General features: G+C 45.1%; 1 protein-coding gene across 28 annotated transcripts in view; it reads left to right on the top strand.

Annotated features, from left to right (window-relative positions):
- The window catches only part of camk2g2 (calcium/calmodulin-dependent protein kinase (CaM kinase) II gamma 2), a 95,052-nt gene that overhangs the window by 34,421 nt on the left and 42,098 nt on the right, over nucleotides 1-18,533 (top strand). For all 28 annotated transcript variants that reach the window (XM_015944645.3, XM_015944641.3, XM_054750231.2 and 25 more), the window contains exon 3: nucleotides 17,197-17,256. In XM_015944645.3, the coding sequence (XP_015800131.3) occupies nucleotides 17,197-17,256 (60 nt within the window). The remainder of the gene's footprint in view (nucleotides 1-17,196; nucleotides 17,257-18,533) is intronic.

Genomic DNA, 18,533 nt, shown 5'->3' with positions numbered 1-18,533 from the left:
TAAAATAATGAATGGATATTTAAATAAAAAGCTTTACATTTTACTGCATTAATTTTACATCTGTATGCCAATTCTAAATGTAAAGATTGTCTGTGTAAACCTGAACAGGTCCAACCCGGTCTTACTGTGAGACCGGGTTGACGCGTCACGCTTGTGCGTAATCATATGCGCTTTCTGAGCTGAAGAGGATGTGAAATTCTGGGACTCTCCTCAGACAGGCTCCTGACATTGGAGACAGGAACAAGCGCTATCCAGCCAAAGTTTCATAATCAAGGAACATTTTCTAAGTGACAAGTCTCTCTGAAAGACAGGGTTTGGAAAACGCTCGCTTCAGTCGGAGGAATCTTCCCGCATGCGCTCTGGTTCTGCGACGCGCTCCAAGCCCCTCTCCACATATTCAGCTTGCTGTGGACCTTATGCAGTACACGCTGACAGTGAGCTGCGCTGAGCAGTGTCCAGCTCAGATGTTCAGAAGGGAATCTTTTCTTGAGTGATTTAGCTACATCTGCGATGTGCGTAGAATAAAATTAGACAGTTCCCATGGTCAGTTTGTCTGCATGTGTCTATTCTTTCTCCGTCAAAATAAACGGTCAAATACGGGAACTATCCGGTCAACACCACAAGCCCTGCTTTTAACTGTTCTGTTTTCTTGTGAAAATTGTTGCAAAGAGATATAATTTCACTTGATTAACACCAGAGCCAGGCGCACTGCACAGTTATCTCCGTCACTGTAAATGAGGGAAAAAGAAAATGATCGCATCCTTTTCTGACCTTCCCCACCTACAAAGTTTAATTACAACAATCAAATGTGACAGAGCCTGGATTTGTATTCTGAACAGTCTAAACATGTTTTAAAAAGAAACGTATGACAAAAGTGGCACCTGCTCAGTAAAACCATCAACAGGGTGAAAAATATCAAAATATTGTAGGCAGAGACGGGCTTCAACTTCTGGATCCACTTTATATAAATCGTTTTATTGAATATCTTTTTTATGAAAGATAACTTTGACATACACGAGCGACCGGTACCGGCTGCTGTCACCTGTTGTGATTGGTTAAAGCAGCTCTCTGCTGTCTGAGGGTAGGTCCCGCACACAAAGCCGCGGCTGCTGTGGCTCCCAGTGTTTTCTTTACTGTGGGAAACGGGTAATAATGGCTCTTTGATGGGAACAGGTTGCCGACCCCCGACCTAGACACAACATTGGGTGCTGGAGAGCGTAACAGCATCGCCGCCATATTGGATGGGTCTCCTCACTCTCCAAACCCAACAGGAGTCTAACCAAGGTGAACAACTATGCCTATTTTTTGTACAGCCTACAGCTGCAACAACTGACTGTATTTTTTTGTTGTTGGGTAAACACCTTCCTCAGAAGAAATATGTGCACTGGGGCCGGATGGAGACCCATCTTAAGATGTCAGCCGGCCACTATGGCAGCTCCAATAGGCAGCGCCAGTCCATGGGGCGTCGTCTATGTATGTGATGTTTGTGGTATCAGTTGCTAGATGGAATTTACCTTCTGTTACTTTACACTATTGATGGCTTTCAAGGTGAGAAGAAGAGTTTTGAATTCAATGCCTTGTTACACAGGAAGCCAATGGAGCTGCTGGAGGACAGGGCTAATATGGTGACTCATTAGGGTTTTGGAAACTATGCGTGCAGCTGAGTTCTGGACCAATCGGAGCTTATGGAGGGACTTTTGTGGTAGATCAAACAGGAGTGAATTACAGTAGTCAATTAGGTCAATTTAATATTATGCATACAGACATGCATACATAGACGCCCTGTGGATTGACTACCTATTGGAGCTGTCGTAGTGGCCAGCCGCCATCTTGGATGGGTCTCCATTTGCCCGCAGTGCATTCACTTCTACTGAGGAGCATGCTTACCGAGCTAAATAACAAAACACATTTTATCAAGCTTTTTCACAAAATCAGACATATGGTATGGGATGACAATTAAAATATAAATATATTTAAACAAAATTAAATCCCATCAGGAAGGCAAGAGAAGTATAGTAATCCCACCTGATCTATTTTCAATCATATGTTGTTGTTGTAACTGTAGCCTGCAAAAAAAAAAACGGGCGCAGTTGCTCGCTCTGCATTGACTTTGGAGAGTCTTGCCCTCTGTGTCCAAATAATTCCATGATTAACATCCAAACATGGACAAAACTGAAGTTCAGAGAGTCAAAACGGTCGAACATCTATTAACGTGAGGCTGAGGCCTTTCCCCCGAGCTAGCTCTGAAGTCACGTGGCTTTGATGCTCATTAATTGTTCTGAATTTTAATAATTTAATTCCACTTAGACAGAAGAGTTACAATAAAAATTCACCCCGTCAGCATTGTCATGAATTTGAACTAGATCTATTAAACCTAAAATATGGCAGCGACGCTGTTACACTTTCCAGCTCCCAGTGGGGCATCTACATATTCATGTCTATGAATACAAAAGTGACAGTAGGCAGACAAAGTGATGTTATTGATGTGGGATTGAAATGAAAGAGTATGATCAAGGAAGACACCCATTCTTAAGGGTCTAATTAGTGCTTTTTTTGCAACCTGATACAGTCAAAAATGCAGACACAGTGAACTTTTTTTTATTTTAGTTTATTTTTTTCAAACCACTCTACTGTTTGAAGCCTCATGTCTTGGACAGAATGGAGCCATCTTGAATAAAAACAGCTTTTTGCATCCACAAAGGTCCAATTTATGTACTCGAATAAAATAAGTTAGTCCACAACATGTTTTAAAACCACAGTACATTATAACAAGCCTTAGAATTTTCTTTATCTCTTCCATAATACGTTTTCATCGTAACCGTCTTTAGACCGCTCTTATTAGCTTGAAACTTACATGGTCACTGGTTGGGTTTGAACTCGAATGTCTGAAGTAAAAGCCCAACCCCTTAGCCACTGTACTATCTGTCTGCCTGTTTTAGCTTCAGACTCTTACAGCACTGACCCCGCTGTATAAGATTTTGATCTACACCTTACCTGATCCAACAGGTTAAGGGTTACACCCTCAGCTTGGGCAAAATCTTACACTCTCAACTCAAAAGAGCTGCCCTTTATTTTCGCTTGTGTAGCTTGAATTGATTGTGGTGCAGTGTATTGTAGATATTCGATAACAGAGCCAAAAACTTGCATTTGTGTTTACTCTGACAATTTTTTAAGGATTGTGGATCTCCCTCCCTGCAGGCAGAAGTTAATTTATGTACATAAGGGTGGGGTATGAGTTGTTTTTCTGAAAGCCGATGTGAGCTGAAAGAAGCCATCTATCCATTCGTCTTGTGCTTCCTTCTGTTTAGAGCATCTAGACGAGATAAGTGGTAGGCCAGGTGGATAAATGAAGACAATCATGTATCACGCCTTTGGTCATCACTCAATGCTCTGCATTACACGCCCTCTGAAGAAAGAAGTGTCTCCAGCTGATACTTTATTCACACACAGCATAGTTTTAGTCTTTTGACTAAAATTCTTTTTAATTTTAGCCAAGGTTTGATCTTCCAATTTGCTATAAAGGAGGCAGAATGTAAACCAACATTTTCCTTGTTGTTCAATAAAGACAGGTTGGGTGGTCAAAAGTAGCATGCCAAAAAGTCAGTCGTGTGTGAACAGCTTTTTATGTAAATTAGGAAGTTGAAAAGGGCGAGAGAAAAACTCCTTTTCTGAATAAGCCTTCCTAGACACGTCACAAGGTAACTACTCCTGCTACATCTACATACTGTACCCCACTTCAGCATCAGCAATATTTAAAAGCTGGTAGCAGCAACGCTACCGCAGAGCCATGGTAAGCTGGGACTCAGTTAGCACCATCGGCATATATACTGGACAATTCATGTCCACAGGCTCAAATTATAAGGTTTTGATTCCAAATAGAAGGCGCCAGCATTCAGACATCAATTCTGTTTGCTTCACAGCCAGACAGGACACGGAGCCCAACCCCCCCCCCCCCCCCCCCAAAATAAAACAAATAGAAGGTTCCCACCACTGCTGATTTCCCGGAGCCGGGAGCCGAATGACCAAGTGGTGTTATGATAAACACATTTTCTCCCATTCAACCAGCAAACTATTAGTGACAAAAATGCGGCTGAGCTACTGAAAAGTGAAACGTCAACAAAAAAAAAAATGCGGTGTTTCTGTGGTTTCCCTCAGAGATCCACAAGTGACCAGCATAACTACAGCCTCGTGCGTTCCAGTGTTACGTCGACGGGAAACGGGAGCAGCCAGCCTCCTGCTGTTCCCGGGCAGGAGACGGGAGAAACCGGACATCGAGTCAAATTTTTTATACAGCCCCACTAACATGTTTGACGAAGCAGTTCAATGATGAAGCATTTCCCCCCACTCAACCAGCAAAATAAAGCAAAGAAATATAATTTTACTTCTTTTGTACGTTCTTTCTGTGTTTGTCTTCAAATTCCATTTCTGATTCCTTTTTTATCTGTAGCTGATGGTGGCGTCACTTCCTACTCCGTTTATCTGGTGGCGTCACTTCCTACTCCATTTATCCGCAGCAGATAAACGGAGTAGGAAGTGACGCCACCATCAGCGTCAGCTCTTAAGATGTTTTCAGCCGCAAACGAAACGTCAGCAAGGTAAAGAAAAACCTTATTTGTGTTCAAAAATAGAACCGCAAATGGAATAATTTTACTTACTAATGAAGCATAAACAGCTTGAATGGTCTGTTAGTGCAGTCAGTAACCACTGCTTGCCCTCTGTGTCCAAATAATTCCATGATTAACATCCAAACACAGACAAAACTGAAGTTCAGAGAGTCAAAACGACCGAACATCTATTAACGTGAGGCTGAGTCTCGTGGCTCTGATGCTCATTAATTATTCTGAGTTTTAATCATTTAATTCCACTTAAACAGAAGAGTTACAAAAATAATTCACCCCGTCAGCGTTGTCACGAATGTAAACTAGATCTAATAAACCTAAAATGTTTTTTCGAACCAGTCTGTTAACGTGTTTATTTCTGCTTTGAAATTGGCATTTTTAACATGGGAGTCAATGAGGATTTGCTCACTTCTGCTGCCAGCCCCTTGTGGATGAGGGTGGAACTTCAATTTTTGCCACTTCTGCTGTGACTTAAAAATAAAGACCAGAATGGCCCCTCTGTTAGCTTCAGCTAGCCACCTCAACTGGCTCATTTTGATGTGGAGTTTTATTTTCCCTTTCATGCATTTGTTCAAGCATGTTGAAAAAGTTGTATTTACTCTATTTGCAAATGGCTGACTGAAAGTTTTTGGTTGAAATCATTCATCATTTAGCTTATTTGTAAGGAAGTGATGAAACCTTTATATATTAGGCTTCCATCCTTCAGTAATGTTTTTTCTACTATTACCAACCCAGATGTAAGAGTAATTTATAACATTTTGGTCATTCTAGACCCCAAATTACATGCTGACATGAAGCTTATTTTCCACTTTGTCCTTGGTCCTCAGTGTTTTCATCAAAGGAAGGGAGTGTTTCCTTTCCTTTCTTCCGGTCTGTGTTTCCTCGCCAAACTGAAGCTTGCCTTCTAATCTCAATCTCCAAATGTAGCTCAACCTGTCCATTTCACACAACTTTGTTACTTCTTTCGTGAGAAAAGAGGATTTAGATCATAATGGCTGCCATAGTTCACTTCCCGTACAACACTGATTGATTGATTGCATTACCAACAGAAGCGCTGACAGAAGAGAAAGTTTCTCTTTAATTTTCTGAATCATCAGAAACGTAGTCCTCATAAAGGTTTTGACACGTTTCTACTTGAAACTGCTGTTATGTGATCATCGCTTTGTTCTTTGTGCATTAATCATATATATTTTTTTTAGATTTTATTTATCTTGCTCATTTTATTACACTATTACTTTCTTTGTCAGTACAAGTTACTTTCTTGTTTTGTCAGTTAATGCTATTTCAGCGTAATTATGGACAAAGGATGAGTTAAACTCTTATTAGCAGTAAGAATGTTTGATATGGCCTAAAACATTCTCACATTCTCACCAGCTGAATCGCAGCAAAACAAATACTTCTACAAAGAATAGAATATAATTTAAGGAAAATGTAACGTTCAAAACTTACTTAATATTTTTTTATGTTTTATATTGTTTTTAGTTTTGATTTTTTTTCTGAACAGTGGAACACAAAAATTCTCATGAAATTGTAACGTTATGAAGTTCATAATTTTCAGCTCCACACAGCTGCCCCTGTACACAGTAGCACCCGTGTTGAAAACGCCAAGGTCGGGTGTTCCTCAGACTGTTTACATTCCAGGAGAAGAGCCAGAAGGAAAAGAACGCTTTTCAATAATCAAAGTACTTAATTTGTGATTAAAGCTAGTCGAAACAGATGTTGATCAATAATAATCAAGTGAATGATCTGTGGAATAAAGATGTCATGATTTATGTGTTTAATGAAAACAGGACTACTGCACAGACAGACTGACCCTCATCTCCATAGAAACGCATGACACATTGCTCCAACCAATCAGAGCCTTCGGCTGCCGCAAGAGAATCTGGCTTGTTGACTTAAAGTGTCCAATCCGCTTTACTAAAACTTATCAACAATTCAGAGATATAAAACAAGGCAACGCCATTTTAAGCTCAGTTCCATTTTGACTTCATTTCTATCCACCGTCATCCCAAAGAGAAGCACAGCCTGGCCAGATGTGTTTTCTTCTTTAAACTAAGAACTGTGAAGTTGGAGATTTTCGTCGTTTAACAACCAGACGACATCCTTTCAAAATAAGAGCACCTGCTGACGCTGCCGATTGTTACCTGGGTCGACCCTTCAGACGGGCTTTGAAACGCTGCGACCGCTGTTTCGACCAGCTCCAGCGCACATCCGAGGTCTTCAGACCTGGCATTTCCTGATCTACCTGGGAGGCCCCCACTGGGTACGTACACGGCAAAATAGCAGCTCATGTCATCACTTTATAAGCCTCGTGATATCTAGTCATAACAATCAAAGACTACCAGATTCAATGACGTCAGCCTAAGGAGTCTGAACCAACCACACACACACACACACACACACACACACACACACACACACACACACATCGAACATCACATTCATTTCCAAACAACACAGAGTTAGTCCTGATAGATTGTAGAATTTATAATAAAATTCTTAAACAATCCCAACTCTCTCTTTTCTTGTCTCAAGGTCAATACAGAGTGTTAAATGAACTCCCTGATGATAAAAACAACCTATTCTTCTGATTATAACAAGTGATCTACTTACAGTATATTAAAATACAACTCTAGATCGTTACATCACTCTATTTCACTACAAAATGAATGAAGATATTTTAAATAAAATATTTTAAACAAAATGTGAAGAAAATGCCAAATTATAAATGGTTTGAACTGAAGTAAAAAATTTAAAAACAGAAATTACATTTTTTATTTTTATTTTGCTCACAGAAATGCATTATTGCTTCAGTAGTGAATAACTGCAGGTAAAATGATGCTTTTCAGCGTTTTTGTCGACAGCAGTGAGACGAGGTTGGGGATTTATGCAATTTTTTTTTCTTTTTGTTGAGTGACACTCCTGCCTGATGATCTTACTGTATTTCTTTTGTGTGGTGTAATTCACACTCCGACTGCTAGGTGGCAGCAGTATTTACCGCCTTTTATTCTGATGAATAGAAAGACCTCATGACAAAGGTGGATGTGTCTTGTAAGCGTCCAACCTGAGTTTTGTAATTAAATTCAACCTTACAAATTGCAAATATTGTCTAACTTTTAGAATCACCAAATAGGGAGCCAAAGTCATGCCCATCTACTTCCGGACCGTGGGTCCCTGGAAGAACGAAAAAATGAATTCAAGTCAATGGGGCTAAAAGAGCTATTTTTTAATATCCGTTTGTTATGTGCCATGGATTTATATATATCGGAGTTTTAAAGACACATTTTGATGCCAGCAATGTGCATATTTTAGGTTTTATGTGAAAATATGTCCAGGACTACAAATGCCAATCAACAACGTGATGTCATCAAACCAAACACGGAGAAAAGCAGAGGAAAAATAGCTTTAAGTAGGTACTGCAAACTTCAAATCCATCCTTCAGGAGGAAGGAACCACCATGAATCTGGCCATTTGGTAAGTAGCAGCTATGCTAGGGGAGAGGAGATCCTGTGGGGACGTCATATATGCGACGTACCGATGTCCGGTTTGTAGTCATGCTAATTACAATCTTTTACAAGCTGATAAATCTCAAAGTACGTGACTGGCGTGGTCGAAACACCCATCATTAATTTTCATTTTAATTGAAATTCAACATACATTCAACATGTGTGATCCGGGGGTAAGGCAAAGCGGATTCGAAAATAGCTCTTTTAGCCCCGTTAACTTGCATTCATTTTTTTTCATTCTTCCAGGGACCAATGAGCCGACTGGAAAGGGAGGAGACTTAGGCTCCCTATCCCGTTTTATCTCCCCTGTATTGTTAATATCGATCGTGTGGCTAGTTCCTTGCCAATACACACCTCGTTATAAATGTTCTTTCTTAACCTACTGATCTTGATTTCCTTGTCGGGAGTGTGCAGGAGGAGCTTGAAATGGACTTGTGTAAATGCCGTCTTAATCATTTGTTATTGTTTTAGTATCAAGCGAGCTAGGTTTGGGAACTTCTGCTTTGACAGGGGGTGTTGCTGTCAGTCAATGTTGCAGCGTTGCCCTCTTGGTGCGCCAGGCAATCTCTTTTTGACACATTTTGTCCAACAGTAATTGTAATTTGAGTAAAACTCAGCAAAGAGAACCCAAGTAGAGTATACTTGAAAATGTCCAGGTAACCCATTACCTTCAATTTTTCGAGTTTTGAAGCATGCAAAAAAATAAGTTCAATGTACTTGAGTTCATAATACAATGTACTGAAGAAGAATATGTTGAATGTACTAGTAACCGAGTTACAGTAACTAAAGATACTTAATTGAAAGGATTATTAAACACCCATTTATATAACTCAGCTTGTTTATTAAGTATTACTGTATAGTTTGAGCTCTGTATATGAGTAGAAGTACAATAAGCTAGGCTGTTAAAAAGTACAGCTTTCTCAAATTTATAGGTGGTATTAAAAAATTACACGTTTAGGTAAAATGAACTCCGTTTATAAAAGTAGAGCGTACTGATTGAACTTAAAATTTGAAGTACAGTAAGAAAGGACATAAAACAGCTCAGCTAACCTAGGATAAACAAGTAATGCTAACAGTTTAGAAACATTTAAGTAGACAAGATGATTTGAGTTTAAACTAAATTTAGGTTTACAGTGTGGTAGGGGGTGACTTGGGGTGATCCCAACTCAGATCCTGGTTTTCTAAGTCAAATATCTCTGACCCCTTCCAGTCTGGCTTTCTGAAGCAGCACTCAACTGAGACTGCTCTAGTAAGGGTGCATAATGGCCTCCTGATGGCTGCTGATGCAGGGAAATGCTCTGTCATGGTCCTGCTAGACCTCAGTGCAGCTTTTGACACTGTAGACCACAACGTTCTACTAAACAGGTTAAAGGCCCTGGCTGGGATTTCAGGTTCTGCTCTAGACTGGCTCTCTTCCTATCTCACTAACAGAACATTCACAGTGAAGTCAGAAACCTTCTCTTCAGATACTGCCTCTCTAACATGCGGGGTCCCACAAGGTTCAGTTCTAGGGCCTCTACTATTTGCATTCTATATTCTTCCCCTAGCTGGCATCATTCAGTCTTTCCCAGACATCTCCTACCACATCTACGCTGATGATATTCAGCTCTATATGTCCTTTATGCCACACCAGTTGGACAGGCTGGCCACACTTGTACTCTGCCTGACCCAGATCAGTAACTGGCTGTCCAGCAACTTTCTTGTCCTCAATGCTAACAAGACAGAGACCCTGATCGCTGCACCCCCGGAACTTCAACCAAAAATCGAGCAAGAAATTGCCTCTTTTTGCCCATCAGCCAAGGCCAACATTAGAAACCTAGGAGTTATTTTTGATCCAGCTTTAAGTTTAGACTCACACGTCAAAACCATCGCCCGCTCTTGTTTCTTTCAACTGAGAAACATTTCAAAAGTCCGTAAACTGGTTTCTACTGCAGATCTGGAAAAAATCATCCATGCCTTTGTGTCATCACGCTTAGACTACTGTAACGCTCTTTTTACTGGTCTCAGCAAAACCTCCCTCTCACGCCTTCAAGCCATCCAAAATGCAGCAGCCAGACTCCTAACCAAATCCAGCAGACGAGCTCACATCACTCCAGTTTTACAGTCCCTCCACTGGCTCCCGGTAGAATATAGAATTCAGTTTAAAGTTTTAGTCCTGACCTATAGAGCTCTTAACAACCAGGCTCCAAGCTACCTATCTGAGCTGTTATCCCCACACATCACCTCTCAGAACCTTAGATCCACATCTGAAAACCTCCTGGCTGTTCCTCGAACCAGACTGAAAACCAAAGGGGACAGGGCCTTTCAGACTATTGCACCCAGACTTTGGAACAGTCTACCTTCAAATCTCCGTCTCTCTAACACTGTAGAGGTCTTTAAAAATTATCTAAAAACTCACCTTTTCATCCAGGCGGTCCCTCCCTAAATGTTTCAGAATGATGGCTTTGTTCGGGTTCACACTTTCACTTTGTTTATACTCATGATTTAATTTTCTACGTTTATCACTGCTATTGTTTTTCTGATGTTTTTATTGGTTAGAGGTATTTGCCCTGATCTTTATCATGTTGTACAGCGCTTTGTGATTTATATCTGTGAAAGGCGCTATATAAATAAACTTTTACTTACTTACTTACTTACTTGCTCTTTAAGATTAAAAAAATATAAAGAGTAGATAACTTTAGGTTACTGTCATAACCCCGGTTCTCTGAGTAACATGAGTGAGATGTCTCACTATGGGATACGCCACTCCGCGGATTCCTCAGAAGCACTTATCTCAATACGCCAATCCTGATTGGCCAGTGACCGTGACGTACGCGTCACCTGCTACTATAAGTAGCAAGCGTCCTAACGCACGCACCATTCAAGATAAACACCTCTTCTCGCTTCGCCCAGCAAGAAGGGTTGTCTGGTGAGACATCTCACTCATGTTACTCAGAGAACCGGGGTTACGACAGTAACCTAAAGTTCTCTTTCTTAACATTCGTTTCGATGTCTCACTATGGGATATGGAGACTCCCGTATTGCCAGACAGCTTATCCAGCGATCACCAACCTACAGGGATACGTCTTGGCCCGCCAAAGACCCCACACTCAGAATCGTGTGAGTCATTGCAGGGACCGAAACATCAAGCTTATAGAAGCGTGCAAATGCAAGTGGAGAAGCACAACTTGCTGCTGCACAAATCTCCTGGATTGACAGCCCCCGAAAAAGGGCCCAAGAGGCAGACAGGCCCCTAGTAGAATGGGCCCTGAGCCCAACAGGTGCCTGAATGCCCTGACAGGAGTAAGCCATAGAAATATCCTCCACAATCCAGTGGGAAAGCCGCTGCTTTGTGACGGGTTTCCCCTTACGAGGCCCACCCCATGACACAAAAAGCTGGTCCCCCCTGCGAAGGTTCTCCGTCCGATTCACATACTCCTTGAGCTCGCGAATCGGACACAGCTTGTGCCACCGCTCCTCCTCAGGAGAGGAGAAGGGTGGTGGGTAGAAAGCTGTGAGGATAATAGGAGAAAAGGAGCCCACTACCTTAGGCACAAAGGCAGGGTTAGGCTTCAAGGACACCTTCATGTCACCTGGTGCAAACTGGGTGCAGGATGGGTGCACAGAGAGAGCCTGTAAGTCACTAACTCGCTTTGCAGATACCAAAGCCAGGAGTAGCACCACCTTAAGAGACAGGATCTTAAGGTCCAGGCTGTCCATAGGTTCAAATGGAGGCCCGGAGAGGGCCGACAGCACCAAGGACAGATCCCATGAGGACACCAGGGGTCGAGACACAGGGAGAAGCCTGCGCGCGCCCCTCATGAAGCTACACACCAGGGGGTGTTGACCTGCCAATTTCTTCCCAAAACCCAAGTGTCGGGCGGAAATGGCTGCTAGGTACACTTTAATGGTGGAGAAAGCCTTCTTCCCATCCAACAAGTCTTGCAGGAAAGACAGAATGATGTTCACTGGGCATTGGAAGGGTGAGACCTCCCTACCCTGACACCAGGCTTCAAACACCCTCCATTTACAGTCATATAGGGACCTAGTGGAGGGGGCCCTAGCATTCTGAATGGTTCGAATGACTGCCTGGGGCAGCTCTGCTGACACTAGCCCGCACCCCTCAGGGGCCAGGCCCACAGGGCCAGCCGTTCTGGATGAGGGTGGAAGATCGAGCCTCCCGCTTGGGACACCAGGTCCCTGCGAAGCGGCAGTTTCCAAGGTTGGCCCTCCAGGAGTTGGAAAATGTCAGCCACCCAATGCATGGCTGGCCAGAATGGGGCCACCAGAATGAGAGTGTGGCGCTGGGTTCGTACCCTCAGCAAGGTGGGTGGTATCAGGGCCACTGGGGGAAAAGCGTAAAGCAGTCTCTGTGGCCAGTCGTGCGCCAGCGCGTCCATGCCGAGTGGAGCGTCTCGGTCGCGCAGGGAGAAAAACAGTGGACACTGAGCATTCTCCTTGGAGGCAAAAAGATCCACTATGGCTGTGCCGAACCGGATCCAAATCTGTTCCAACACAGCTGGATGCAGGCTCCAATCCCCGTACAGGGGTGTCCCTCTGGACAACAGATCCGTCCCCCGATTCAGAACACCTGGGACATGGGGGGCTCTGATTGAGAGGAGATGCCTGCTGCACCATAGGATCAGTCTGCGTGCCAGCGTGTGTAACCGCATGGAGCGCAGCCCCCCCCCCCCCCCCCCCCCCCCCCCTGGCGGTTTATATAAGCCACAGTCGTGGTGTTGTCTGTTCTCACTATGGCATGATGGCCGGAGAGAAAAGGCAGGAAGCGCCTCAGGGCCAGAAAAACCGCGAGGAGTTCCAGATAATTTATGTGTGTCCCCCAGAGCTCTCTGCTCCACACACCCCTGACAGAGCGACCATCCAGGAGCCCCCCCCCAACCTGACAGGCTCGCATCTGTCGTGACCACTTTCCTCACGAGAACCAACCCCAAAGGCACCCCCTGTGCCAAGAGGGAGGGGTGACGCCAACAGCGGAGCGCCGCGACGCACGCTGCAGAGACCGTCACCCTGCGTGCTCTGTGGCGCACTGGAGAGAGACCCAGAGAAGCCACCCAGCGTTGAAAATCTCTCATGTGTAGACGGCCGAGTGGTACCACTGAAATAGCCGACGCCATGAGACCCACAAGCCTGAGGCATTACGCAAACCGCACCGAACTGTGTAGGCGGAAGCGCGCCAGGCAGAGCGAGAGCGCGTTCACGCACGGTGTCGAGAGACGGGCCGTGAACGCCCCTGAGTCCAGATTCAGACCTAGAAAGGTTATTTTCTGGGAGGGGAGTAAAGTGCTTTTCTGCCAGTTTATTCTGAAACCCAGACCACACAAGTGATGGATCACAACCATTTGACGCTGCCTCCTCTCTGGATCGTGCCAGCAGGAGCCAGTCGTCTAAATACGTGGCCAGCCGAATGCCCCTCCCTCTCAGAGGGGCGATCGCTGCCTCCGTACACCTGACAAACACCCTCGGGCTCAGCGAGAGGCCGAATGGGAGCACGGTGTATTCGTAACACACTCCCTGAAAGGCAAACCTCAGAAATTTCCTGTGTGGAGGGTACACAGGAATATGAAAGTATGCGTCCCTCAGGTCGATTGAGGTGAACCAGTCGTTCTGGTGAATCAGACGCAAAAGGGATGAGAGCGTGAGCATTTTGAATCTGTACTTTCTGAGGCATCGGTTCAGGGCCCTCAGATCCAGGATCGGGCGAATCCCAGTCCCTCCCCGTTTCGGGACCAGGAAGTACCTGGAGTAGAAACCGCTCTGAGACCGATCGGGAGGCACAATGCATATCGCTCCCTTCTCCAGCAGGGAGGAGATTTCTCCCTGAAGGATGTGAGCTGACGTCCCCTGGGCGTGGGAGAACACTATGCCGGAGAATCGAGGAGGAACTGAGGCGAATTGGAGCCTGTAACCTCTCGAAATAGTTCTCAGCACCCAACGTGAAGCAGAAACCGCTGTCCATTCCTCCATGTGAGTGGAGAGCGGTGACACAGCCGTGACACACGGAGCAGCAGCTCCCTCCAGAGGTTGTGGGGCAGCGGTGCTCGTGGCAGCCACTGCGCATGCGCGGGGGCTTTGTGCTTTGACGGCCCAGGCGTACGGGGACGACCCGTGGCTGGCGGGTAAGTCCGCCAGGGGCCGCCCCCGCCTGGTTCCGCTCATGGGTAACATTTTTATTGATTTTTGCTGCGCCCTTGACATTTTGTCTGGATGCGTCAGCGAACGTTTTAATGCTCCTTGAGCGTGACATGTTTGTAAAAAACAGTGTGAATGATTTTGACGTGTGTTTTGAGCCGGCACAGCCGGCTGCACGTCCTGGCCCCACCCTGGACCGCTCGGGGACTCTGCCGGAGGGGTTCCGTGAAGGGGGCGGGAGAAAGCACCATGGCAACATCGAACAGGAGGAGCTGGCGAACGGGGAACTGCCAGCTGCAGCGTCGGGAGGGAAAGAACTCCGTCAGGCTGCCCTCTTCTTCTTCCTCACCTGCTGACCGCCGGGTCGGGTGGGTTGTCCCGACGGCGGAGCGGCTTGGTTGCCGGATCTCTGAGGCCAAACTGGTCGAAGCGCTGAGCCCGAAGGAGCTGGTTGGACAGCTTGAGGCTTCGGGCGCTTTGGGATCCGGAACTGAGGCTGGGCTCTGGCAGCTGCCTGAGGAAGGTTCGGCCGAGCCGGCAGCGCCGGTGAGGGCTTACGGGGAAGGCAGAGATGAAGGGCTTCATCCTCTTTCTTTTTGGCCTCACACCGTTGCTGCATTGATGCCAGGGCAGAGCCAAAAATGCCTTCAGGCACGATTGGCATGTCCAAAATGTCGTCCTTCTCTCTATCAGAGAGGTTGGTGAGGTTCAGCCATCGTGCACGTTCTTGAAGCACCATCATGCCCATAGCTTTAGCCGTAGCCTGGACCGCGCAGCGCTGAACACGCAGGCAGATGTCGGTCAGTACGGTGATTTCCTCCCACACCTCCGGGTCCGGCTTCGTATTCATGTCCTCACAGAGCTCGGCTTGGTACGCCGAGAGCATGGAGGAGACGTTCAAAGCTCGGACCGAGATGGCGGCAGCCTTGTACGCCCTCTCGTTCAGCGCCGTCTGGAAGCGGTCCGCCTTCGCAGGGAGAGCGGGAGGCCTGGAGGAAGTTGCCGAGAGCCGTGGGTGCAGGTGTGCTGCAACCAGCGGTTCCATCGGCAGCATGCGAAGCATGCCAGCCTTCTCCATCCCCTCGAAGTCCAGCGAGGAGGCTCCTTGGACAGGAGACCTGGAGCTGAAAGGGTGTTTTTCCCAGGAGGACCTCACTTCTTGGAGAAGCTCCGGGAAGGCGGGAAGGAGAGGCTTTGCCGCCCTTGTGGCCTGAGGCAGCTTCTCTCCCTCGTAGCGGGATCTGACAGCCTCCGTGACCACGGTGGGCCAAGGGATGTTGAGCCTGGTCGCAGCGCGTCGGCAGACAGACTGCATGTCCAGGTGGGCGGCTGGAGAAGCCGCTCCATCCCTGTGAGAGGACGGAAAGCTAGGCATGGAGGCCTGAGCGATGGGGAGAAAAACGTCGTCATCCTCGTCCTCCTCTGAAATGAGGAGTTCCGAGATGTCCTCGTCGTCTCCGTAGTCCAACTCCAACACGTCCTCGACGGGGTGGCTCGGACCGGCCGGTTCGAGCTGTGAGCCCCAGCTGAGTTCGGCACACGGTTCCGGCTCCGGGAGGACATGTTCGCTGGCGTCCCCAGGCGGTGGCCCAGGGGCCGGCAGGCAAGGGTCCTTCCCCGACAGGCTAGCTTGGCGCGCTAGCCGCCGGCGAAGGCTCTTCAGGGTGAAGCAAGCGCCGCTCTCACATGACCCGGGGACTTCCAATGCCAGCTGGGCGTGTTCCAGCCCAAGGCAGCTCGAGCAGACCTTGTGCTGGTCTTTGCTTGAGATTTTGTTCCCACAGGTTCAGAGGCAAGCTCCTGCGCCGTCGACTCCTCTGGTGGGAGGAGCGGCTTCCATGCTGGCTAACTGGTGTGTTAGCAAGAGAACGAACAGGTGCACTGGAGTGTGAAGCTGTTCGTTATGCCCCGAACCTATGGTGAAGGTCAGGACAGGACGGTAAGTTAACGTTCGGCGACGTAGAGAATATTAGCTGGCTCCGTCTGTGAACAGTTGAGTTAACTTACCTTAGAGATAAGCGACCACCGAAGCGAGAAGAGGTGATTGAATGGTGCGTTAGGACGCGTACGTCACGGTCACTGGCCAATCAGGATTGGCGTATTGAGATAAGTGCTTCTGAGGAATCCGCGGAGTGGCGTATCCCATAGTGAGACATCGAAACGAATGTTAAGAAAGAGAACTTGGTCCTTTAATTTTATGAAAACATTAACTGATTTACTGAAAAGAGACATTTATGAGATGGATGGATACATACACAAACACCATAACACACACACACACACACTTGCAAACAGTTTTCTCCGTATCATTAGTGTAACTAACTGGACACTGATTAAATTAGAGCAGGGCTCACAAGTCTAATTTCACTAAGCGCAAAAAGATTGTGCTTAAACGTGTGTGTGTGTGTGTCAGTCTACTATTGCAAACAAAATATAACATAATTAGAAGAAAATATTGTTATAAATCAAGTAGCAGTTTTGAATAATGCATTTTAGCTGATTTTTGTGATCGTGGTGCACTTACAGAAGTTAAGAACATTTATAATTAAGTCAGAGAGTCACTTATGCTGTCATTTCTAAAATCCTCTCCCACAAGATTTTAACTTTTAGTGGCTGTAATTCTTAGTCTTTGAAAAACTAGACACATTATTTATTTATTAGCTGTGAAATTTTGAGTTTCTGTAAGAACATATTCAGAAAAGGCTGTTTTTGTAGTTTGCTGCAGCCACATTTACCAGTCAGAAGTTAACGTTGTTTACTTCAGCTAATGGTGCTGTTTTCTGTTGACTCATTCAGAGGTTTTCTCAAGAATTACATATAGTTTTGGGTTTCTGGGCACTCTAGCTCCCATAGTCAACAAAATGAACCTAACCAATTGGTTCAACCACCTAAAACATGGTATTTTGTCTTTGTTTTCTTACTCTCACTTTTTTTGTCTACAGATCACCAGAAACTGGAGCGGGAGGCAAGGATTTGTCGTATGCTTAAACATCCAAACATAGGTGAGTCGTTTTCAAGAGCCTTCAGGATGTTGGTTTAAAGGCACACTTGGCAGTTTTGACTTGCTTTTAACACTCCCTAGTGTCCGTTTAGGAGAACCAAAATCGAAACCTAACTCCTCACTGTAAGTTCGTCTTTTTAACACCTTAATCTGACAGCTGAAATGTCTCCTCAGCCTTCATTAGTTTCTAAAGGAGCAGTTCATCACAAAATCAAACAAATCAGCTGTGTTCACGATCTATAACATGCAGGAAGCTGGAAGCAGACTGACATTTTTTTTAAGTCAAACAGATGGCAGCCCGCTACTTTAAAGTTGCAAGTGCAATATTCTGGCCACAGGGGGCAGCGGAGGTCTGAGTGACATTTCACTTTTAGCCCGTACTGGCTCGAGAAAGTGATTTGAAAATATGAAAATGTTGCACATTATCTCTTTAATGGAGCATCTGTGATCATTTAGATAAACTAATAAGATATTTAGGGTAAAATATTCAGCAAACTCAGATATTTTCGCTTATTTTGAGACTTGGCTGGTAGACACACCAAGTCTCAACTGTTCAGTGTTTTCTTAGTTCTTTTTCTTTAATAACCACTAACATCCAAGCTGTCTTCTGATCAGAATCATACTTTTTTTTAATTGTAGGTTAAAGAGATATTTGGATCATTCCAAAGTGTCTTTATAAGATACATGTGATCTCAACTGCTCCAATGTCTAAAATGGAAAGCAGCAGGATTTGGAGTATTACTCATTTGGACATATCTCTTTTGATTGGCTAATAGCAACACGACTCTTCCACTGCTTCCATTCGCTTTGCAACATTGATGTTTGTTCTCCACTAATAGCACAAGCCTGAACGAGTTTTGCCATGTTGTGGAGTTGCTAATGCTACTAGCCCAAAAGTGCTCTGTTCTCTCCTGGATGTTAAATCAATAACAGCCTTCTGGTGTGAGCCAAGATGGGTGAGTCCATGAACACTAATTCACAGTGTAAGATCTGACTGCCTTTTTCTGACTCAACTATTTTGCGGTCTATTTTCTTTTGGCAACTAATACAGGAAATAGGGGTAGACTATTTTCACATTCAGCATGCATATGAAACTCGGTGAATTAGAAGTAAAATATATGGTTTCTATGAAAAAATTGTAATAAATTAAGAAATCCTAAATTTTCTGACTTTGAAACCTACTGATTATGAGAAAAGTAATCATTTGTCAAATAAATTGCTGCAGTGCAGGTCCGAAAAGCACAAAATGTCTCTGGTTAACTTAGAAATGTAATCCTG

This window comes from Nothobranchius furzeri, chromosome 12 (genome assembly GCF_043380555.1).
Source record: "Nothobranchius furzeri strain GRZ-AD chromosome 12, NfurGRZ-RIMD1, whole genome shotgun sequence".
Taxonomy (NCBI): Eukaryota; Metazoa; Chordata; class Actinopteri; order Cyprinodontiformes; family Nothobranchiidae; genus Nothobranchius; species Nothobranchius furzeri.
The sequence above is the reverse complement of the archived record's forward strand: the minus strand, read 5'-3'. Positions and strand labels throughout refer to the sequence as shown.